General features: G+C 46.9%; 1 protein-coding gene across 2 annotated transcripts in view; it reads left to right on the forward strand.

Moving 5' to 3' along the window:
• Window positions 1-2152: 2152 nt before the first annotated feature.
• Window positions 2153-24264, forward strand: part of ECE2 (endothelin converting enzyme 2) — a 101787-nt gene continuing 79675 nt past the window's right edge. Inside the window, exons 1-2 of one of the 2 annotated variants that reach the window (XM_060767389.2) lie at window positions 2153-2295; window positions 2440-2681. In XM_060767389.2, the coding sequence (XP_060623372.2) occupies window positions 2169-2295; window positions 2440-2681 (369 nt within the window). In that variant the 5' untranslated portion in view covers window positions 2153-2168. The remainder of the gene's footprint in view (window positions 2296-2439; window positions 2682-24264) is intronic. The other variant, XM_067466072.1, reaches the window with a different exon arrangement.

Consider the following 24264-nt stretch of genomic DNA (forward strand, 5'->3'; position numbering starts at 1 on the left):
CTGCATCAGGAATGGGCAAACTTGGGTCTTCCGGGTGTTTTGGACTTCAATTCCCATTGCATCGTAGTCTCCAGAGCAGCAGAAAACAAGCTTGCTCCCTCCTCCCTATGACTTCCTCTCACATATTTATCCATGGCCCTCATCATGTCTCCTCTCAGCCTTCTCTTCTGCAGGGTAGACATGCCCAGCTCTTTTGGAGAACAAGCTCCTCATAGGGCTTGTTCTCCAAACCCTTGATCATTTTAGTCACCCTCCTCTGGACACATTCCAGCTTGTCTCTTCCAACTCTAGGATTCTTCAGGTTAAACATGCCCAGCCCTTTAAGCCGCTCCTCATAGGGCTTGTTCTCCAGACCCTTGATCATTTTAGTCGCCCTCCTCTGGACACATTCCAGCTTGTCTCTTCCAACTCTATGAATCTTCATGCTAAACATGACCAGCTCTTTAAGCCGCTCCTCATAGGGCTTGTCCTCCAGACCCTTGATCATTTTAGTCAGCCTCCTCTGGACACATTCCAGCTTGTCTCTTCCAACTCTAGGATTCTTCAGGCTAAACATGCCCAACTCTTTAAGCCGCTCCTCATAGGGCTTGTTCTGCAGACCCTTGATCATTTTAGTCACTCTCCTCTGGACACATTCCAGCTTGTGTCTTCCAACTCTAGGATTCTTCAGGCTAAACATGCCCAGACCCTAGGATTCCTCAGGCTAAACATTCCCAGCTCTTTAAGCCACTCCTCATAGGGCTTGTTCTCCAGACCCTTGATCATTTTAGTCAGCCTCCTCTGGACACATTTCAGCTTGTCTCTTCCAACTCTAGGATTCTTCAAGTTAAACATGCCCAGCCCTTTAGGCCACTCCTCATAGGGCTTGTTCTCCAGACCCTTGATCATTTTAGTCGCCCTCCTCTGGACACATTCCAGCTTGTCTCTTCCAACTCTATGAATCTTCATGCTAAACATGCCCAGCTCTTTAAGCCGCTCCTCATAGGGCTTGTCCTCCAGACCCTTGATCATTTTAGTCGCCCTCCTTCGGACACATTCCAGCTTGTGTCTTCCAACTCTAGGATTCTTCAGACTAAACATGCCCAGACCCTAGGATTCCTCAGGCTAAACATGCCCAGCCCTTTAGGCCACTCCTCATAGGGCTTGTTCTTCAGACCCTTGATCACTTTAGTCGCCCTCCTCTGGCCAACCTAGCAGTTTAAAAACATGCAAATGTGAGTAGATCAATAGGTACCGCTCCAGCAGGAAGGTAACGGTGCTCCATGCAGTCATGCCGGCCACATGACCTTGGAGGCGTCTACGGACAACGCTGGCTCTTCGGCTTAGAAATGGAGATGAGCACCACACCCCAGGGTCAGACATGACTGGACTTAATGTCAGGGGACTACCTTTACCTTTACCTCTGGACACATTCCAGCTTGTCTCTTCCAACTCTAGGATTCTTCAGGCTAAACATGCCCAGCTCTTTAAGCCGCTCCTCATAGGGCTTGCTCTCCAGAGTCATGATCATTTTAGTCACCCTCCTATGGACACATTTGAGCTTGTCTCTTCCAACTCTAGGATTCTTCAGGCTAAACATGCCCAGCTCCTTAAGCCGCTCCTCATAGGGCTTGTTCTCCAGTCCTAGTCTCCAGGGTTGCTCTCTCCTCCCTATGGCTTCCTCTCACATATTTGCCCATGGCCCTCATCATGTCTCCTCTCAGCCTTCTTTTCTTCAGGCTAAACATGCCCAGCTCTTCAAGCTGCTCCTCATAGGGCTTGTTCTCCAGACCCTTGATCATTTCAGTCACCCTCCTTTGGACACATTCCAGCTTGTCTCTTCTAACTTTGTGATTATGCGGGTCCTCTGGACTCATCCAGCTTGTCTCTTCCAACTCTAGGATTCTTCAGGCTAAACATGCCCAGCTCTTTAAGCCGCTCCTCATAGGGCTTGTTCTCCAGACCCTTGATCATTTCAGTCACATTTCTTTGGACACATTCCAGCTTGTCTCTTCTAACTAAGCCTGCGGGTTGGTACAATTCCGAAAAGCCTTGAACCCGCGAGTTGACACCAAATAGGATCGGGCTGAGTTCCCTGCCAGGCTTGGGGCTTCGAGGAGAGCGTCATTGGGAGAACCCGACGAGCTCCATCCCTTTTGGAGTGAGCCGGGGATTGGCTTGAGCCCGTCATGAGGACTAGCAACTTGCGTGCGTCGCCATCCAGTGCGTGTAAAGCAAGGGGAGGGATTCAGAGCCCGAGGGAGGGGGAAACAGAGGCTTTCGTGCTCCCCATCATCATAAGAAGGAAGCTGGCAGGTAGGGGAACTGAGAGGAGAGCCTCACTCAGAGAGAGAGAGAGAGAGGGAGAGATACACACCATCTTTGGAGGCGGGGAGGAGGGAGGGAAGGATGGAGAGAGGAGGACGTATCCCACCCATCTACTCACTCATTCACTCACAGGGGCAGCTCAGCATGGCCCACACAGAGGGATCTTCCTCCTCCTCCTCTTCTTCCTCCTCCTCCTCCTCCTCTTCTTCCTCCTCTTCTTCCTCCTCCTCCTCTCGGCTGCGGAGCTAGGAGGAGGCGGCCGCATCACAGCGGCGAGGCTCGCTTCCTCCTCTTCCTCCTCCTCCTCTTCTTCCTCCTCCTCCTCCTCCATGATCGCCAGGATGAACGTTGCGCTTCAGGAGCTGGGCAGCAACGTGAGTCTGGGACCTCCCCCTTCTCCGGGACCCTGGGGTCGGGTGGGTCCCCTCCATTCCTCCCCCTCCTCCTCTCCTCCCTGTCAAGAAGCGCCGCCGGAGAACGGGATGTGGGGCTGAGAAAGGGGGGGGGGGGGAGAGAGAGAGAGAGAGAGAGAGAGAGAGAGAGAGAGAGAGAGAAAGGCGTGCTCCTCAACTTCCACCCCATTTCCACGACCCTTCAGCATCATTCCCCACCCTCGCCTCTTCCTCCATTCATCTCTACGACCTGCAGAGATGGAGATGCTTCAGTCCCCCCCCAGGCTCTCCATTGAGGTGTTTGCTTCATTCGGGTCCCTGTGGAGGAGGGCCATGTTTTACACCTCTGCCCTCCTCCTCCTCTTTCCTGCTGCTCCTGACCCCTATGTCTTGCCTTCAAGCAAACCCTGGAGAACAAGCCCTATGAGGAGCGGTTTAAAGAGCTGGGCATGTTTAGCCTGAAGAAGAGAAGGCTGAGAGGAGGGCCATGGATAAATATGTGACAGGAAGCCATGGGGAGGAGGGAGCAAGCTTGTTTCTGCAGCCCTGGAGACTAGGACTGGAGAACAAGCCCTATGAGGAGCGGTTTAAAGAGCCGGGCATGTTTAGCCTGAAGAAAAGAAGGCTGAGAGGAGACATGATCATAGAATCACAGAATCAAAGAGTTGGAAGAGACCTCATGGGCCATCCAGTCCAACCCCCTGCCACGAAGCAGGAATATTGCATTCAAATCACCCCTGACAGATGGCCATCCAGCCCCTGTTTAAAAGCTTCCAAAGAAGGAGCCTCCACCACACTCCAGGGCAGAGAGTTCCACTGCTGAACGGCTCTCACAGTCAGGAAGTTCTTCCTCATGTTCAGATGGAATCTCCTTCCTTGTAGTTTGAAGCCATTGTTTCGTGTCCTAGTCTCGAGGGAAGCAGAAAACAAGCTTGTCCCTCCTCCCTGTGGCTTCCTCTCAAATATTTATACATGACTATCATATCTCCTCTCAGCCTTTTCTTCTTCAGGCTAAACATGCCCAGCTCCTTAAGCCGCTCCTCATAGGGCTTGTTCTCCAGAACCTTGATCATTTTAGTCGCCCTCCTCTGGACACATTCCAGCTTGTCAATATCTCTCTTGAATTGTGGTGCCCAGAATTGGACACAATATTCCAGGTGTGGTCTAACCAAGGCAGAATAGAGCATGGGGAGCATGACTTCCCTGGACCTAGACACTATGCTCCTATTAATGCAGGCCATGGATAAATATGTGGGAGGAAGCCATAGGGAGGAGGGAACAAGCTTGTTTTCTGCAGCCCTGGAGACTAGGACTGGAGAACATGCCCTATGAGGAATGGTTTAAAGAGCTGGGCATGTTTAGCCTGAAGAAAAGAAGGCTGAAAGGAGACATCATGAGGGCCATGGACAAATAGTGAGGGGAAGCCACAGGGAGGAGGGAGCAAGCTTGTTTTCTGAAGCCCTGGAGACTAGGACTGGAGAACAAGCCCTATGAGGAGAGGTTTAAAGAGCTGGGCATGTTTAGCCTGAAGGAGAGAAGGCTGAGAGGAGACATGATGAGGGCCATGGAGAAATACGTGAGAGGAAAGCCATAAGGAGGAGGGACCAAGCTGCCCTGGAGACTACAACAGGAGCAATGGCTTCAAATTACAGGAAAGGAGATTCCACCTGAACATTAGGAAGAACTTCCTAACAATGAGAGATGTTCAGCAGTGGAACTCACTGCCTTGGAATGTGGTGGAGGCTCCTTCTTTGGAGGCCTTTAAACAGAGGCTGGATGACCATCTGTCGGGGGTGCTTTGAATGCGATTTTTTTGGCAGAATGGGGTTGGACTGGATGGACCACGAGGTCTCTTCCAACTTTATGATTCTATGATTCTATAAACCCTTCCTCTCTCTTTCCCTTTCCTTCCTTCCTTCTTTACCCTTTGTCTTTCCTTCCTTCTCTCTTTTCTCCCTCCTTCCATTCCCTTCCACACTTCCTTCCTTCCTTCCATCCTTCCTCCCTCCATCCCTGAGTTAGGGGAGGATCTCCTCCTGCAGGACTAGGACCCCATTCTTGGTGTTTAAGGCCACTTCTTAGAGATATGAATGTGATTTTCCTGCTTCTTGGCAGAATGGGGTTGGACTGGATGGCCCACGAGGTCTCTTCCAACTCTAGGATTCTATGTAAACAAGATCTGTGGTTTGCTGTGAGTTTTCCAGGCTGCATGGCCATGTTCCAGAAGCAATCCTACAATCATAGTGTTGGAAGAGACCTCCTGGGCCATCCAATCCAACCCCATTCTGCCAAGAAGCAGGAAAATCATCGCATTCAAAGCACCCCCGACAGATGGCCATCCAGCCTCTGTTTCAAAGCCTCCACCACACTCCGGGGGAGAGAGTTCCACTGCTGAACAGCTCTCACAGTCAGGATTTGGAAGAGACCTCATGGGCCATTCAGTCCAACCCCCTGCCAAGAAGCAGGAAAATCACCTTCAACCATCCCTGACAGATGGCCATTCAGCCTCTGTTTCAAACCCTCCAAAGGAGGAGACTCTACCACACTCCGGGGCAGAGAGTTCCACTGCTGAATGGCTCTCACAGTCAGGAAGTTCTTCCTCATGTTCAGGTGGAATCTCCTTTCTTTCCTGTCGTTTGAAGCCATTGCTCTACATCCTCGTCTCCAGGGCAGCAGAAAACAAGCTTGCTCCTTCCTCCCTATGACTTTCCTTCACATATTTATACATGGCTATCATCATGTATCCTCTCAGCCTTGTCTTCTTCAGGGTAAACATGCCCAGCTCTTTCAGCCGCTCCTCATAGGTCTTGTTCTCCAGACCCTTGATCATTTTAGTCGTCCTCCTCTGGACACATTCCAGTTTGTCAATATCTCCCTTCAATTGTGGTGCCCAGAATGGACACAGCATGATTCCAGGTGTGGTCTGATCATGGCAGAATAAAGGGGTAGCATGACTTCTCTGGATCTAGACACTCGACTCCTATTGATGCAGGCCAAAATCCCATTAGATTTTTAAGCCGCTGCATGACTTTGTTGGCTCATGCTCATCTTCATGTCCACAAGGACTCCAAGATCTTTTTCACACCTGCGATCAAGCCAGGCATCCCACATTCTGTATCTTTGCAGTCCAACCCCATTCTGCCAAGAAGCAGGGAAATCCCATTCAAAGCACCCCCGACAGATGGCCACCCAGCCTCTGTTTAAAAGCCTCCACCACACTCTGGGGCAGAGAGTTCCCCTGCTGAACAGCTGTCTTACACAGTCAGGAAGTTCTTCCTCATGTTCAGGTGGAATCTCCTTTTCTGTTGTTTGAAGCTATTGCTCCATTGCGTCCTAGTCTGCAGGATAGCAGAAAACAAGCCTGCTCCCTCCTCTCTATGACTTCCGCTCACATATTTATACATGGCCCTCATAATGTCTCCTCTCAGGCTTCTCTTCTGCAGGCTAAACATGCCCAACTCATTTAGCCACTCCTCTTAGGGCTTGTTCTCCAGACCCTTGCTTATTTAAGTCATCCTCCTTCTGGACACATAGCTTGTCAATATCTCCCTTCTATTGCAATGCCCAGAACTGGACAGAGTGTGATTCCAGGTGTGGTCTGGTCAAAGCAGGATAGGGTGGTAGCAAGATATCCCTGGATCTAGACACTATGCTCCTATTGATGCAGGCCAAAATTCTCTCCTTTTATTTTGCCTACATCTATGGCAGTTATAGAGGTTGACAAGTCTGTTTAAATTAGGCAAGTGAGGTTTATATATCTGTGGAATAATGTCCGGGGTGGGGTGCTTGAGGCAAGTGTGAATATTGCAATTGGCCACCTTGTTTAGCACTGAATAGCCTTGCAGCTTCAAAGCCTGGCTCCTTCCTGCCTGGAGGGATCCTTTGTTGGTAAGAATGGACAAAGTGGAATGAAGTTATGGACTCTGAATGGCGAATGCTGAGCATGAGATTAGTGTTATTGATTATGTTATATATTGATTGTTTTAACTGTTATAACTGTTTTAATTGCTGCTTTATACGTTATTTGTATTATTGTGTAGGCATCGAATTGTGCCTTTTGTAAGCCGCCCTGAGTCTTCCTCCAGGGGGTTGAGAACGGCGGGGTAGAAGTACTCAAAATAAATAAATAAATTGGGAGGTGTTAGCTGGCCCTGATGGCCCACACACCTCCCAACAAAGGATTCCCCCAGGCAACAACCGGCCAGGCTTTGAAGCTGCAAGGCCACTCAGTGCTAATCAAGGTGGCCAACTGCACACTCACACTTTTCTTAAACAGACAAGAGTTCTTTCTCCCACCCTTGACATTTCACAGATATATAAACCTCACTTGTTTAGTTTCCAAAAGTCCCATCAACCTCTGAGGATGCCTGCCATAGGTGTAGGCGAAACATCAGGAGATAATGCTTCTGGAACATGGCCATACAGCCCAGAAAACTCACAGCAAGCCAGTGATTCTGGCCATGAAAGCCTTTGAGAGCACAAGCTCTGTGGTTCTTGGTCTGGGTCAGGGACCTCTTGGAGTGCCATGGAGCCAGGAAAAATAATGGCACTTAATTGCATGCAATTGTTTTATTCCAAGTGGTTCTCCTCTGCGCAGGGGAAAAGAAGCTCTGTGGAAAAGGTTAAAATTTGGTCTGATATTTAAAGTAACAAGAAGGAAATAAATGGGAGAGTAAAGTCTACTTGTGAAGTCTCTAAAGCCCATCAATGGACCCTTAAAGCATCCATGAAGTCCTGGTATGCAGGATGGCACCCCCATCCCACTTCAGCCTCAGCCAGCATTATAGGATGCCGTTCCAACTGGCACCTCCGTCTTTGGCTGAGCCATCCACAGGCCACATCTGTGTCCTTCTCTTGCCAATTCCAAAACAAATGCAGCCATCCAGTGTGTTTGGAGACCTCTGTTCCTCCAAACTGCATTGGGGAGCCTCAGATATCAGAGTCTTTGTCCTTCCCTGTTGCCACTGGGCACCTGGAAGCAACCCTGGCCAATGCTCATGAAGGACCGTTGTGATTCCTCAAAGGCACTGTGCCTGGAGAGCCCAGTGGCATCGCAAGGCTTTCATAGGAAAGACTTGGTGATGTGTGACACTGAGGATGGGGAGAACATGTACTCTTGGGGATGATGAAGTTCAACAGTGACAAATGCAAGATACTCCACTTTGGCGGGAAAAACAAAATGCAAAGATACAGAATGGGGGTCAATGCCTGGCTTGAGAGCAGTACGTGTGAAAAAGATCTTGGAGTCCTCGTGGACAACAAGTTAAACATGAGCCAACAATGTGATGTGGCGGGGAAAAAAGCCAATGGGATTTTGGCCTGCATCAGTAGGAGCATAGTGTCTAGATCTAAGGAAGTCATGCTACCCCTCTATTCCGCCTTGGTTAGACCACACCTGGAATATTGTGTCCAATTCTGGGCACCACAATTCAAGAGAGATATTGACAAGCTGGAATGTGTCCAGAGGAGGGCGACTAAAATGATCAAGGGTCTGGAGAACAAGCCCTATGAGGAGCGGCTTAAGGAGCTGGGCATGTTTAGCCTGAAGAAGAGAAGGCTGAGAGGAGATATGATAGCCATGTATAAATATGTGAGAGGAAGCCACAGGGAGGAGGGAGCAAGCTTGTTTTCCACTTCCCTGGAGACTAGGACACGAAACAATGGCTTCAAACTACAAGAAAGGAGATTCCATCTGAACATGAGTAAGAACTTCCTGACTGTGAGAGCCGTTCAGCAGTGGAACTCTCTGCCCCGGAGTGTGGTGGAGGCTCCTTCTTTGGAAGCTTTTAAACAGAGGCTGGATGGCCATCTGTCAGGGGTGATTTGAATGCAATATTCCTGCTTCTTGGCAGGGGGTTGGACTGGATGGCCCATGAGGTCTCTTCCAACTCTTTGATTCTATGATTCTATGCTGCTGGACTGCAGCTCCCATGAGTCCCTTTCTGGCCAGGACTAATGGGAGTGGCATCTCAATAACATCTGGAGTAGTATGATACATTACTTACCTTGTAAATATGCCAGAGATGATGCCAAGTGAAGGGATCTGTCTGGGGATGATAGATCATATTGTCTGTGTTGCTCTTGCTCTGGGGATACTGGATTTACTTGGAGAGCACGTTCTAGGTTGCAGAGCTCCAAAAGATTACTCTGTAAAGCTTTGTAACCACTCTGTCCATGCAGTAATGATAAAAGCATGTGGGTTTTGGTGTTGTGTGACACTAAGGATGGGGGAACATGTTCTCCTGGGGATGCTGCTGGACCGCAACTCCCATGAGTCCCTTTCTGACCAGGACTAATGGGAGTGGCATCTCAACAACATCTGGAGTAGTACAACATATTACTTACCTTGTACATTTTCCAGAGCTGATGTCAAGTGAAGGGATCTGTCTGAGGATGATGATAGACCATATTGTCCATGTCACTCTTGCTCTGGGAAGACTGGATTTACTTGGAGAACACGTTCTAGGTTGCAGAGCTCCAGAAGATTACTTTGTAAAGCTTCATAACCACTCTGTCCATACAGTAATGATAAAACCATGTGGGTTTTGGTGTTGTGTGACACTAAGGACGGGGGGGGGGGGGGGAATATGTTCTCCTGGGGATGCTGCTGGACTGCAGCTCCCATGAGTCCCTTTCTGGCCAGGACTAATGGGAGTGGCATCTCAACAACATCTGGAGTAGTACGACACATTACTTACCTTGTAAATATGCCAGAGCTGATGTCAAGTGAAGGGATCTGTCTGAGGATGATAGACCATGTTGTACATGTTGCTCTTGCTCTGGGGATACTGGATTTACTTGGAGAACATTTTCTAGGTTGCAGAGTTCCAGAAGATTACATTGTAAAGCTTTGTAACCATTCTGTCCATGCAGTAACGATAAAAGCATGTGGGTTTTGTTTTTTCCTTATTCATAATCTAATCTAGGGCACTGGGGATGAGGAGAATGGGGGCAGCAATTAGTTGTCATTTGAGAATAACAAACAGAGGAGTTCAGGGGTGTGGCCTTGCACGAAGAGTAAACTGGATTTATATTGTGCAGGGAGATTCCTTCTTGAATATATTTTTCAGAGGTGCAGCCAGAGTCCATACTACACAGTTCAAGCACAATTTAGTTCAGTTATGGCTCCATCCTATCAAATTGTAGGATTTTCAGTGTAGGGAGGGGTATCTGGAATTCTGAGTCGGAGACTAGCTGGAGCATTCTTTATCCAGAATTCCAAAATCCAAAAGCATCTACATGGGTGGCGATCATGTCTTTGCATTCTGATGCTTTGATGTATACAGACTTTATGTCATTACAAAAAAATACTGAAAATAGGGTGCAAGATTAGGGCTAGGGACATATATGAAACATTATATGGATTTCTCAGTTAGAATTGGTTCCCATCCCCAAGACATCTCATTATGTCCAAAATATAGGTACTTCATAACCTGAAATCCAAAATACTTCTGATCCCAAGCGTGCAGGACACCCAATCTGTACATACTCCTCTCACACTCTGCAAATAGTGTTACATCAGGTATGGGCAAACCCAGGCAAGGGGGGCGGATGCAGCCCCTTGGGCTCTTTTCTCAGGCCCTCCTCTCTCACCATCCTTTCCTTCCTTCTTTCCTTCCTTCTTCCCTCTTTCCTTCCCTCGCGCTTTCTCTCTCCCTCCCTCCTTCCTTCCCTTTCACCCTTTCATCTTTCCTTCCCTCTTTCCTCCCTCCCTCCTCTCTTTCTCCTTCCTTCCTTCCTTCCTTCCTTCCTTCCTTCCTTCCTTCCTTCCTTCTTCCTTCCTTCCTTCCTTCCTTCCTTCCTTCCTTCCTTCTTTCCTTCCTTCCTTCCTTCCTTCCTTCTTCCTTATCTCCCTCTTTCTCCCTCCCTCCTTCCCTTCCACCCTTTTGTTCTTTCTTCCCTCTTCCCTCCCTCCTTCCCTCTCTTTCTCCTTCCTTCCCTGTTTCCTTTCTTGTTTCCTTCTTTCCCTCTTTCCTCCCTCGTTTCTCTCTTTCTCCTTCCTTCCTTCCTTTCTTGTTTCCTTCCTTCCCTCTTCCCTCTCTCCTTTCTCTCTTTCTCCTTCCTTCCTTCCTTCCTTCCTTCCTTCCTTCCTTCCTTCCTTCCTTCCTTCCTTCCTTGTTTCCTTCCTTCCCTCTTTCCTCTCTCCTTTCTCTCTTTCTCCTTCCTTCCTTCCTTGTGTCCTTCCTTGTTTCCTTCCTTGTTTCCTTCCTTCCCTCTTTCCCCCCTCCTTTCTCTCTTTCCCCTTCCTTCCTGCCTGCCTGCCTGCTCCTTCCTTCCTTCCTTCCTTCCTTCCTTCCTTCCTTCCTTCTTTCCTTCCTTCCTCCTTCCTTCCTTCCTTCCTTCTTTCCTTCCTTCCTTCTTCCTTATCTCCCTCTTTCTCCCTCCCTCCTTCCCTTCCACCCTTTTGTTCTTTCTTCCCTCTTCCCTCCCTCCTTCCCTCTCTTTCTCCTTCCTTCCCTGTTTCCTTTCTTGTTTCCTTCTTTCCCTCTTTCCTCCCTCGTTTCTCTCTTTCTCCTTCCTTCCTTCCTTCCTTTCTTGTTTCCTTACTTCCCTCTTCCCTCTCTCCTTTCTCTCTTTCTCCTTCCTTCCTTCCTTTCTTGTTTCCTTCCTTCCCTCTTCCCTCTCTCCTTTCTCCCTTTCTCCTTCATTCCTTCCTTCCTTCCTTCCTTCCTTCCTTCCTTCCTTCCTTCCTTTCTTGTTTCCTTCCTTCCCTCTTTCCTCTCTCCTTTCTCTCTTTCTCCTTCCTTCCTTCCTTCCTTGTGTCCTTCCTTGTTTCCTTTCTTGTTTCCTTCCTTCCCTCTTTCCCCCCTCCTTTCTCTCTTTCCCCTTCCTTCCTGCCTGCCTGCTCCTTCCTTCCTTGTTTCCTTCCTTGTTTCTTTCCTTCCCTCTTTCCTCTTTCCTCTTTCCTCTCTCCTTTCTCTCTTTCTCCTTCCTTCCTTCCTTCCTTCCTTCCTTCCTTCCTTCCTTCCTTCCTTCCTTCCTTCCTTCCCTCCCTTTTGTCTTTCCTTCTTTCCCCCCCTCTTTTCCTCCTTTCTTCCCTTCCCTTCCACCCTTCCTTCCATCCTCCCTCCCTCCCATCTCTTTTTCCTTCCTCCTTTCCTCCTGGGGGATGTTTGGCTGGGAGAAGAGACGATTGAGAGGGAACATAAGAACTGTGATTCAATATTTGAAAGGGTGTCCCATTGAGGAGTATGGGGGGGGGGCACTGATTTTCTGCTGCTCTAGAGACCAGGGCACAAGGGAATAGTGGTTTCAAATGGCAGGGGGAAAGATTAGACTGAAAAAATTAGGAAGAACTTCTTGAAGAGTGTCATAGTCTGCCTGGGAGTGTGGTGGGGTCTCTTTCTCTGGAAGCTTTTCCGCAGAGGCTGTCTATTGGGAATGCTTTGATTGTGCCTTCCTGCATGACAGGGGGTTGGACTGGATGTCCCTTAGGGGTCTCTTCCAGCTCTAGGATTCTAGATCAGGAGTAGGCAATACGGGGTCTCATGGGTACACTTTTTCTCTCCCATCCACCATCTCATCCTGACCAAAGCCAACTCTTTTGGGATACAAACGTTTCCCATCTTTCCTTCACTTTCTGCCTCTATTTAAGAGAAGAAGAAGGGGAGGAAAGGGCAGGGAGGTGGCTTGGGGAGAACCCTCTTCTTCCCGGTTCACCCACTCTGCTCCAGCCCGCCATGCAGCCCCCAAGTTAGAAAGTTTGCCCATGCCTGTTGCACTCTACTGATATGACAACCTTTTTTTTTTTTGCAGTCCTGGGGCTTAGAGTTTGGTCACTGGAAATTTGAAATGTCCTTCCTTAAGCTGGGATGTTGTAAGGGACAATATGGGAGAATATTTCACTATAAACATGTGGTGTGAATAAGGCCCTAGGATTTCATAGGATGTCACCATAAAAATGTTGTCATGTTGTAATTGTGTTGTGTGAAATGGCCCTCAAAGTGTGACCACCTCTGCACACTAAAGGCTTGTTAGTTTTATTGTATTTTACTGCAAATCTCAGGATGGCACTGGATGTTGCTATGACAGTTAAAATGATGCAGTTGTGGTGCAATATGAAAAAAAAAGCCCTTGATGCCTGTATTTTGATGCTTCTCCTGTGAGGAAAAAATGATTTCATAGAATCATAGTTGGAAAGGGATTCATAGGCCATGAAGTCCCACCTTCTGTTCAATGCAAGATCTCCAGCTAAAGCACGCATGGGCAAACTTTCTAGCGTGAGGGGTGTGTGGCAGGCCAGAGTGGGCTGGTTGGGCTCGGAACAGGGGGGTTCTCCCCAAGCCCCCTCCCTGCTCTTTCCTCCCCTTCCTCTTCTCCTTTAGAGGCAGAAAGTGAAGGAAAGATGGGAAGTGTTTGGATCCCAAAAGGGTTGGCCTTGCTCAGGATGAGATGGTGGATGGGAGAGAAAAAGTGTATCCATGAGACCCTGTATTGCCTACTCCTAATATATAATCCCATAATCCTAGCGCTGGAAGAGACTCCCAAGGGCCACCCAGTCCAACCCCCTGCCATGCAAGAAGGCACAATTAAAGCACTCCAGATAGACAGCCTCTGTGGAAATGCCTCCAGAGGAGGAGACTCCACCACACTCTGAGGCAGCCTATGACACTCTCGAGGTGGTTCTTCCCAATCTTCCAATCAAATCTCTTTCTCTCTCATTAGAAAATATTGCTCTCTTGTGCTCTGGTCTCTAGTATGCTGATGACAACGTCATCTGTGTGCATTCAGAAGAAGACATACAAGCCACTCTAAACAGAAGGACATGAGAAGCTCGGCCTGTCATTAAACATCGAGAAAACCAAAGTGCTTCTCCAGCAGTCACTGGCCAATCCCTCTCCAATGCCAGGAATACAGCTTTATGGTGTAAAACTAGAAAATGTTGACCATTTCCGCTACCTTGGCAGCCACCTCTCCACAAAAGTCAACATCGACACTGAAATCCAACACCGCCTGAGCTCTGCAAGCGCAGCATTTTTTCAAATGAAGTAGAGAGTGTTTGAGGACTGGGACATCTGTAGGGATACCAAGGTGCTTGTCTATAAAGCTATTGTCCTCCCAACCCTGCTATACGCCTGCGAGACGTGGACTGTCTACAGATGTCACGTGCAACTCTTGGAACAATTCCATCAGTGCTGCCTCTGGAAAATCCTGCAAATCTCTTGGGAAGACAAGCGGACAAATGTCAGCGTGCTGGAAGAAGCAAAGACTACCAGTATTGAAGCAAAGGTCCTCTGCCATCAACTCCGCTGGCCTTGTTGTCTGGATGCCTGGCCACCGTCTCACAAAGCAGTTGCTCTGTTCCAAACTCAAGAATAGCAAAGGGAATGTTGGTGGGCAGGAAAAGAGATTTAAAGATGGGTTCAAAGTCAACCTTAAAAACTGTGGCATAGACACTGAGAGCTGGGAAGCCCTGGCCCTTGAGCGCTCCAGCTGGAGGTCAGCTGTGACCAGCAGTGCTGTAGAATTTGAAGAGGTATGAATGGAGGGCGAAAGAGAGAAATGTGCCAAGAGGAAGGTGCGTCAAGCCGACCCTGACCAGGACTACCTTCCACCTGGAAACTGATACTCTCACTGTGGGAGAACATGCAGTTCAAGAATAGGGCTTCACAGTCACCTACGGACCCACCCCCAGGATACTACTCTTGGAGGACCATCATGCTCGGACTACAAGGGATTGCCTAAGGCAAAGATCAGCAGAAAGTCAGTCCCGACCCTCCTCCTCAATGGGGCACCCTTTTCAATCCTGAAAAATGTTTCTCGTGTTCCCTCTCTGTCTTCTCTTCTTCCAGGTAAACATTCCCCAGGAGGAAAGGTGGAAGGAAAAAGAGAAGGAAAGAAGGGAGGGGAAAAGAGAAGGATGGATGGATGGAAAAAGACAGAGAGGGAAGGAGGGAGGAAAGAGTGAAGGAAGCAGAGACTCACCACTTCTCCAGGCAATTGGCTTCATTGCTGAAGTGCTGTAAGGAAGGCCCTTCTCATAATCAATTGAAATCTACCTTTCTGTATTTATTTATTTACCATGTCAGGAGCAAACCAAACAGTTGTATTGTATTTTTCAACCAACAAGCAAACAAACAAAGCACAAAGTTTGCAAACTTGGTAGTTGATTAGATGTCCTTTGACCAGTGTCTGGCCACTTGGAGTGCCTCTGGTGTTGCTATAAGAAGGTCCTCCATTGTGCACGTAGCAGGGCTCAGGTTGCATTGCAGCAGGTGGTCTGTAGTTTGCTCTTCTTCACACTCGCATGTCATACCTTCCTGTAATTCCAAACTAATAGATTGCATCCTGCCTCTGGGGCACCACCATTGAGCACAGTGTCATCTTGTTGTATGGTTTGAGTGTTGCGTTAAGACTTGGTGGGGCCAGGGTTCAGCTCCTTTCTGGACTTGGATAAATCAGAGGGATGTAATGAATTAAATCTAGCCAAGAAAACCTCATGGCAGGTTTGCTTTAGGGCATGTTTAGCCTGCAGAAGAGAAGGCTGATAGGAGACATATTGATGGCCATGTATAAATATGTGAGGGGAAGTCATAGGGAGGAGGGAGCAGACTTGTTTTCTACTGCCCTGTGGACTAGGATGCAATGGAACAATGGCTTCAAACTACAGGAAAGGAGATTCCACCTGAACAAGAGGAAGAACTTCCTAAGTGTGAGAACTGTTCAGTAGTGGAACTCTCTGCTCCAGGGTGTGGTGGAGGCTCCTTCTTTGGAGGCTTTGAAATAGAGGCTGGATGGCCATCTGTTGGGGATGCTTTGAAGGTGATTTTCCTGCTTCTTGGCAGAATGGGGTTGGACTGGATGGCTCACAAGATCTCTTCCAATTCTTTGATTCTAAGTAGAAGACATGTAACACCAGCACTCTGACCCCATTTCGTGGCACTTTGAGACATTTTGACTCATCACAAACAACGTCACTGTAATGGCTAAGCAACGGCATTCAGGTTTTATATGGAAAGCACATAAGAGTAGTTACAGTGATAGATACCGCTCTGCAGAAGGCAGCCCTTCACATTTCACAGTTATTTATTTATTTATTTATTTACAGTATTTATATTCCGCCCTTCTCACCCCGCAGGGGACTCGGCAGATTACAATGTACATATACATGGCAAACATTCAATGCCATAGACACACAACATATATAGACAGACAGTCAGAGGCTATTTAACATTCCAGCTTTTTCATGAAGGTATTCTGGCCACCGGGGGACCTGTTGCTTCACCATCCATCTGTGACACTTCCTCATTCTTTGCATGCTTGCTGGCGATTTTTATGGCGTCGTAAATTAGCCTCCCCACATAAGCAGTACCTAAATTTCCTACTTGACAAATGCAGCTGTCTTTCAGGCTGCAAAGGTCGACAGCAAGCTACACAAATTGGTTGGAAGCTCACTTCGACCTGGGCTGGCTTTGAACTCATGATCTTTTGGTCAATGGTGATCTTAATGCCCCTGTTGCAAGATCTTGTCATGGATTCAAGAGAAGTGCCACATTTTGGAGGGATTTTTCAAACTTCTTAAGATGGAACTCTTGCCGCTACAGAGAGTAGGACACAGAACAACAAATGCAAACTAGAGGAGAATAAATCCCAACTAAACATTAGGAAGATCTTTCCGAGAGTAAGGACTGTTTGAGAGTGGAAAAGCTTCCTGGGAGTGTGGTGAGGTCTTTATTTTTAGCAGAGGCTGGATGGTCTTCTGTTGAAAGTGCTTTGATTGTGTCTTCTACTTGGATTGGGCAGCCCTTAAGGCAGTGTTTCTCTACCTCCCTAATGCTGCGACCCCTTAATCCAGTTCCTCATGTTGTGGTGACCCCCAAACATAACATTATTTTCATTGCTACTTCATAACTGTAATTTTGCTACTGTTATTTATTGCAATGTAAATATCTGATATGCAGGAAGTATTTTCATCCACTGGACCAAATTTGGCACGGATACCTGATACGTCAAATCTGAATACTGGTGGGGTTGGAGAGGGGATTGATTTTGTCATTTGGGAATTGTAGTTGCTGGGATTTATAGTTCACCTACAATCAAAAAGCATTCCGAACTCCACCAATGATAGAATTGAACCAAAATTGGCACACAGAACTCCCAGAAAATACTGGAAGGGTTTGGTGGGCATTGAGTTTTGGAGTTGTAGTTCACCTACATCCAGAGAGCACTGTGGACTCAAACAATGATGGATCTGGATTAAACTTGGCACGAATACTCAATATGCCCAAATGTGAACACTGGTGGAGTTTGGGGAAAATAGACCTTGAAATTTGGGAGTTATAGTTGCTGGGATTTATAGTTCACCTGAATCAAAGAACATTCTGAACCCCACCAACAATGGAATTGAACCAGTCTTAACACACAGAACTCCCCATGACCAACAGAAAATACTGGAAGAGTTTGGGGGACATTGACCTTGAATTCTGGAGTTATAGTTCACCTAAATCCAGAGAGCACTGTGGACTCAAGAAATGACGGATCTGGACCAAACTTAGCATGAATGCTCAATATGCCCAAATGTGAACACCGGTGGAGTTTGGGGAAAATAAACCTTGCCATTTGGGAGTTGTAGTTGCTGGGATTCATAGTTCACCTACAATCAAAGAGCATTCAGAACCCCACAAATGATAGAATTTGGACAAATTTCCCACACAGAACCTCCATGGCCAACAGAAAATATTGTGTTTTCTGATGGTCTTTGGTGATCCCTCTGACACCCCCCTCGTGCCCCCTCCCCAGGGCTCCCGACCCCCAGGTTGAGAAACGCTGATGTAGATGCAACCTGGGTTATTGCTACATCTCTTACAAATAGGGAGAAAGAAGTTCTGGAAGGTCCCAGCGACATGTGTATTGATTATAATGCAAGTGAAGAGGTTACCAACTATTCAGGAAAACAATTGTCTGCTCTGTTCTTGTGCCTTTATGATGGCTTGAATACAAAGATGTATTAGGCCAAACTTCCCACACAGAACCCCCAGGACCAACAGAAAAAAACTGTGTTTTCTGATGATCTTTGGTGACTCCTATGACATCCCCTTGTGACCCCCCCCCAAGGAGTCCTGACCCTTAGGTTGAGAAACTCTGCCTTAAGATGTCTTCCAACTGTATGTCAGACCTCACTACCTCTGAGGATGCTTGCCATAGATGCAGGCAAAACGTCAGGAGAGAATGCCTCTAGAACATGGCCATATAGCCCCCCAAAAAAACCTACAACCACCCAGTGTATGTCTTTATGATTCTTGCAGAGTATCACTTTTCTTGACAACTTACAGGCAAACAAAAAAGGCCAATGAACTCCACAAGGGAGAAAAAGGACAAGGGATGTGTTTGCAAAGAGCATGCAGCAGTTATTTCACTCACTAAAGCTCCCAGTATCCCCAAGCCAGCATAGCTAGTGATGACTTTGGGAGTTTCAGCCTGAAACACAGAGAGAGATTTCCCACCCCAAGTTCTGAGTAGAAATTGACAGCCCTTTACAGTTAAAAGGAGGAGTGGGTGAGTTTCTTTTCCCAAGGGAAGGAAGGAAGGAAGGAAGGAAGGAAGGAAGGAAGGAAGGAAGGAAGGAAGGAAGGAAGGAAGGAAGGAAGGAAGGAAGGAAGGAAGAAAGAAGGAAGGAAGGAAGGGTATTCCTCAAGCTGGTCTGTGGGAGGTGGGCCGGGCATCCTGGCTCCCAACTGTCAGCATGTTGGTGGAAGCATATGCACAGATGCTGCTGATGGTCCCTAGCAACTTTCCTCGGTGACTCTTGTTTTCCTTTTGCTGCCAAATGTTTCTTCACTGCAAAAAAAGAGAGAGCGTGTCTCCTGATTCAGCGAGGCGCTTGTTTATTTGCAAAGCACGGTGTACAGGATCCGGTGAAGGTGACACCTTCCCAGGTCTTGGCACCGTGCCACTGGGATGCTGCGGGAAAACAAGAATGAAAAAAGCAAAATGTCATCCAAAGGCTTTTGATGGTGGGGAAGGAGGCAGCGTAGGTTTTTTTCTGTTTTCATTGCAATCTGAGGGTGTGGCAAACTTGAAAACTCAGCACGCAGAGGAAGCAGTTGTTATCTCTCTCGGCAGGGATCCAACTCTGAATTTTAATGTAGTATGTGTGCATGCAAATAACTATCACTTCTTGAGCAGTGATAAAACTCTAAATCAGTCATGGGCAAACTTTGGCCCTCCAGGTGTTTTGGACTCCAACTCCCACAATTCCTAACAGCCTCCTGGCTGTTAGGAATTGTGGGAGTTGAAGTCCAAAACACCTGGAGGGCTGAAGTTAGCCAATACCTGATCTAAAGCAGTGTTTTGGGCTTTAGCTTCAATAGTAGCTAATTGCAGCTTCTGGATATTGAAGTCACAAACTCTTGGAAAAGCAAATAGTTGGCAACCACTGCTCTAAGAGGACAGTGGTTCTTCTGCTTGCCCCAAATAATACCTTGACAACACAACATTATTGTTGGTACAACCTACTCCTCCCAACCTAAAGTGCATCTACACTGTAGAATTAATGCAATTTGACACCACTTTAACTGCCATGGCTGATTGTCATGTGATCCTCGTGTTGTAGTTTGGGGAGGCATCAGTGCTCTGGCAGAGAAGGCAAACTACCTCGTTAAACTACAACTCCCATTATTCCATAGCATGGAGCAATGACAAGTAAAGAGGCATGAAACTGCATTAATTCTATTGTGTAGATCAGGGGTCCTCAAACTAAGGCCCAGCTGTTAGGAATTGTGGGAGTTGAAGTTCAAAACACCCGGAGGGCCGAAGTTTGCCCATGCCTGGTGTAGATGCACCCACACTCTAGTGCTTGGACCACTCCATCATACTGGCCCTACTAAATTATTATCTCTGCAGCTCTCCAAGCCAAGAAAGGGAAGGCCTTTGCCAGAGAAGCAGCTTTGGATTCATCCAGCTGGAACGCTGGCTCCCAGAGCATAATTGTCACCCACTCCTCTCCCAATGCACAAGGAAGAGCTTCGGCTGAATCCTCCCAGTTTGGTCAAAGCAAGGCCTGTGTCCTCAAGAGCCAAGTGGCCTTTCATGCGCTGCCTGTTGCCATGGCTGTCTCGCTGGCTGTTTCATCACCACCATCATCATCAGTATTCCTGACAAGCATCACGTTTGCTTTCCAGAGGCGGCCGCCGTTCCTTGGCAACCTGCGGCTCTCTCCCCGGCAACATCACCACCACTCCTTCTGATCTTTTGCACCTTTCTGCTTGCAGCTTTCTAAACAAACCTGTGATACCATCAAAAACTCCAAGCCTGGATGAAAAAGCACCTCAAAATACAAAACAGAACAGTTTGAACTGTGCCTTTGCTTCTCACATAAATTCATCAGCACATTAAAAAATAGGGAGAAATCAGCCCGACATATGTATTGTCGAAGCCTTTCATGGACGGAATTACTGGTTGGTGTAGGTTTTGTTCGGGCTATATGGCCATGTTCTAGAGGCATTCTCTCCTGACGTTTTGCCTGCATCTATGGCAAGCATCCTCAGAGGTAGTGAGATGTACCTCTGAGGATGCTTGCCAAAGATGTAGGCTAAACGTCAGGAGAGAATGCCTCTAGAACATGGCCATATAGCCCAAAAAAACCTACACCAACCCAGTCTGATCAAGCTGCGCCACACCAGTGGTTCTCAACCTTCCTAATGCCGTGACCCCTTAATACAGTTCCTCATGTTGTGGTGACCCCCAACCATAAAATGGTTTTTGTTGCTACTTCATTACTGTAATTTCATTATTGTTATGAATCATAATGCAAATATCTGATATGCAGGATGGATTTTCATTCACTGGACCAAATTTGGCACAAATATCCCAAATGCCAAAATTTGAATACTGGTGGGGTTGTGAGGGGAATTTATTTTGTCATTTGGGAGTTGTAGTTGCTGGGGTTTATATTTCGCCTACAATCAAAGAGCCTTCTGAATTCCACCAATGATGGAATTGAACCAAACTTGGCACACATAACTCTCAAGACCAACAGAAAATACTGGAAGGGTTTGGACCAAACTTGACATAAATACTCAATATGCCCAAATGTGAACACTGGTGGATTTTGGAGGAAATAGACCTTCACATTCTGAACCCCACAAATAATAGAATCATGGAATCATAGAGTTGGAAGAGACCTCATGGGCCGTCCAGTCCAACCCCCTGCTTCAAAGCCTCCAAAGAAGGAGCCCCCACCACACTCTGGGGCAGAGAGTTCCACTGCTGAATGGCTCTCACAGTCTGGAAGTTCTTCCTCATGTTCAGATGGGATCTCCTTTCTTGTAGTTTGAGGCCATTGTTCCGTGTCCTAGTCTCCAGGGAAGCATAAAACAAGCTTGCTCCCTCCTCCATAGAATCATAGAATCAAAGAGTTGGAAGAGACCTCATGGGCCATCCAGTCCAACCCCCTGCCAAGAAGCAGGAATACTGCATTCAAAGCACCCCTGACAGATGGCCATCTAGCTTCTGTTTAAAAACCTCCAAAGAAGGAGCCTCCACCACACTCTGAGGCAGAGAGTTCCACTGCTGAACGGCTCTCACAGTCAGGAAGTTCTTCCTCATGTTCAGATGGAATCTCCTTTCTTTCCTGTTGTTTGAAGCCATTGTTCCTTGTCCTAATCTCCATGGAAGCAGTAAACAAGCTTGTTCCCTCCTCTCTGTGGCTTCCTCTCACATATTTATACATGGCTATCATATCTCCTCTCATCCTCTTGATATCCCTCTTGAAGGTATTGACTGAAGATATTGACTATGACTTCCTCTCACATATTTATACATGGCTATCATATATCCTCTCAGCCTTTGCTTCTTCAGGCTAAACATGCCCAACTCCTTAAGCCACTCCTCATAGGGCTTGTTCTCCAGACCCTTGATCATTTTAGTCGTCTTCCTCTGGACACATTCCAGCTTGTCAACATCTCTCTTCAATTGTGGTGCCCAGAATTGGACACAATTCTGGGCACCACAATTGGGACAAACTTCCCACACAGAACCCCCATGACCAACACAAAAAAACTGTGTTTTCTGATGGTCTTTGTGACCCCACTGACACTCCCCTTGTGACCTCCCCCCGGGGTCCCAACCTCCAGGTTGAGAAACGCTGATGTAAACGCAACCTGAGTTAATACTGCATCTGTTACAAATAGGGAGCAAGTTCTGGAAGGTCCCAGGGACATGTGTATTGAATACAATGGAAGTGAAGAGGGTTGTCAGCTAATCAGGAAAATAATTGCCTCCCCTGTTCTTGTGCCTTTATAACGGCTTGACTGTAAAGAGGGGGAAGAGATCATTTTTGCACCTGCTAAGTCTTGCCGATCGGTTATTAAATAAGCATCTTCAGGAACAGATTTGAAAGCTGGCAATCCTCGAAGTGAATGGAAGAGCTGTGTCATTCAAATACGATTTATTCAAGGCTGGATTTAGTAACAGCTTCTTTCCAAAATCCTGCGAAAAGAAAGCACGCGCTGAAGGAGCTTGGCTTGGGGTCATTTCTTTTCAATGCATAGAATATGAATGATTGGCACCTGACTAATTTTTGAACATGTTTTCTGATGAAAGCCCCCCTCTAATCTCTGTTTTGCCAGCCTCTCTGAAGGCAGGAGGAGAGTCCACGATGGGGAGGCATTCGAGGAGCCTTTCAAGGCCCATGTTGTGCTTGTGCGAAGAAAAGAGAACCTCAACCAGAAGGGAAAGAAAATATTTTGAGAAATGATTCATCCTAACACCGGCTTCCATTCAATTCCACTTGTGGCTGGGAGCTGTGACAACACAGTTCCTTTTATAGAAGCTTTTCAGCTTTCAGTCAATGCTTCTTTCTCCATTGCGGTATTTTCCTGCTTGGAGTTGCAGCCTCGGTTGAGATTGTCTTATTCAAAAAGTGAAACGTGCAGGAAAATGACAATGGGTGCACCTACACTGTTGAGTTAATGCAGTTTAAGACCACTCTAACTGTCATGGCTCAATGCTGTGGAATCCAGGGAGCTGTGGTTTGGTGAAACACTGTCACTCTTTGGCAGAGAAGGCGAAAGACCTTGTAAAACTAAAACTCCCACAATTTTATAGCATAGAGCCATGGGAGTTCAAGTGATGTCAAACTTTATTGATTCCATAGTGTACGTGCACCCACAATCAGGAAGAAGAAAAAGTATCTGTCAGGGGTGATTTGAGTGCAATATTCCTGCTTCTTGGCAGGGGGTGTGACCGGATGGCCCATGAGGTCTCTCCCAACTCTATGATTCTATGGACCCAAAAGAGGTGTATTTATTGGTTTGAATACCTCCATTAGTTGGATAATGAAGCATATGTGTGCCATGTGAACACTCCACCCAACTGAAACACCACGCAACAAACATACATTATTGAACTTATATATATATATATATATATATATATATATTCAATAATGTATGTTTGTTGCATGATGTATCAGTTGGGTGGCGTGTCCACATGACGCATATATATATATATATATATAGCATGCTAGCAGTCCCCTGCCACGTGTTGCTGTGGCCCAGTCTGGTGATATGGAAAATAAAGTAATTAGAAAGTGCTGGTTTCTAATATATGTAATGTCTTTGTGCTTGTGGGTAAACAGTATTTCTTGATGTTTCTTTGACAGTGTTGACGTAGGGATTATCTGATTTGCCTTTTCTGGAACATGCAACATATCATTGTCCATCTTTAGGAGTCCCTTTCAAATCTATAATACTTTATCTCTCTGTGTGTGAATCATATCTATCTATATCTATGGCTGGATGGCTCTCTGTCAGGAGGGCTTTGATTACGTTTTCTTGCTCTGATGAAGGGAGTTGGACTGGATGGCCTTAAGTATTTTCGGTTGGTCATGGGGGTTCTGTGTGGGAAGTTTGCCCCAATTCTGTCATTCGTGGGGTTCATTCAGAATGGTCTTTGATTGTAGGTGAACTAAAAATCCCAGTAACTACAACTCCCAAATGTCAAGGTCTATTTCCCCCAAACTCCATCTGTGTTCCTAATTGGGCATGTGGAATATTCGTGCCAAGTTTGGTCTAGATCCATCATTTTTTGAGTCCGCAGTGCTCTCTGGATATAGGTGAACCACAACTCCCAAACTCAAGTTCAATGCCCACCAAATGCTGCTAGTATTTTCTGTTGGTCATGGGAGGCCTGTGTGCCAAGTTTGGTTCAATTCCATCGTTGTTGGAGTTCAGAATGCTCTTTGATTATAGGTGAACTATAAATCCCAAGAACTACAGCTCCCAAATGCCAAGGTCTATTTCCCCCAAACTCCATCTGTGTTCATATTTGGGCATATGGAATATTCGTGCCAAGTTTGGTCTAGATCCATCATCGTTTGAGTCCACAGTGCTCTCTGGATGTAGGTGAACTACAACTCCCAAACTCAAGGTCAATGCCCACCAAACCCTTCCAGTTTTTTCTGTTGGTCATGGGAGCCCTGTGTGCTAGGTTTGGCCCAATTCCATCATGGGTGGAGTTCAGAATGCTCTTTGATTGTAGGTAAACTATAAATCCCAGCAACTACAACTCCCAAATGACAAAATCATAATTTTTGAGTGATGGTCACTCCTTGTGTAGTGAGACA

This window comes from Anolis sagrei, chromosome 3, assembly GCF_037176765.1.
Source record: "Anolis sagrei isolate rAnoSag1 chromosome 3, rAnoSag1.mat, whole genome shotgun sequence".
NCBI lineage: Eukaryota > Metazoa > Chordata > Lepidosauria > Squamata > Dactyloidae > Anolis > Anolis sagrei.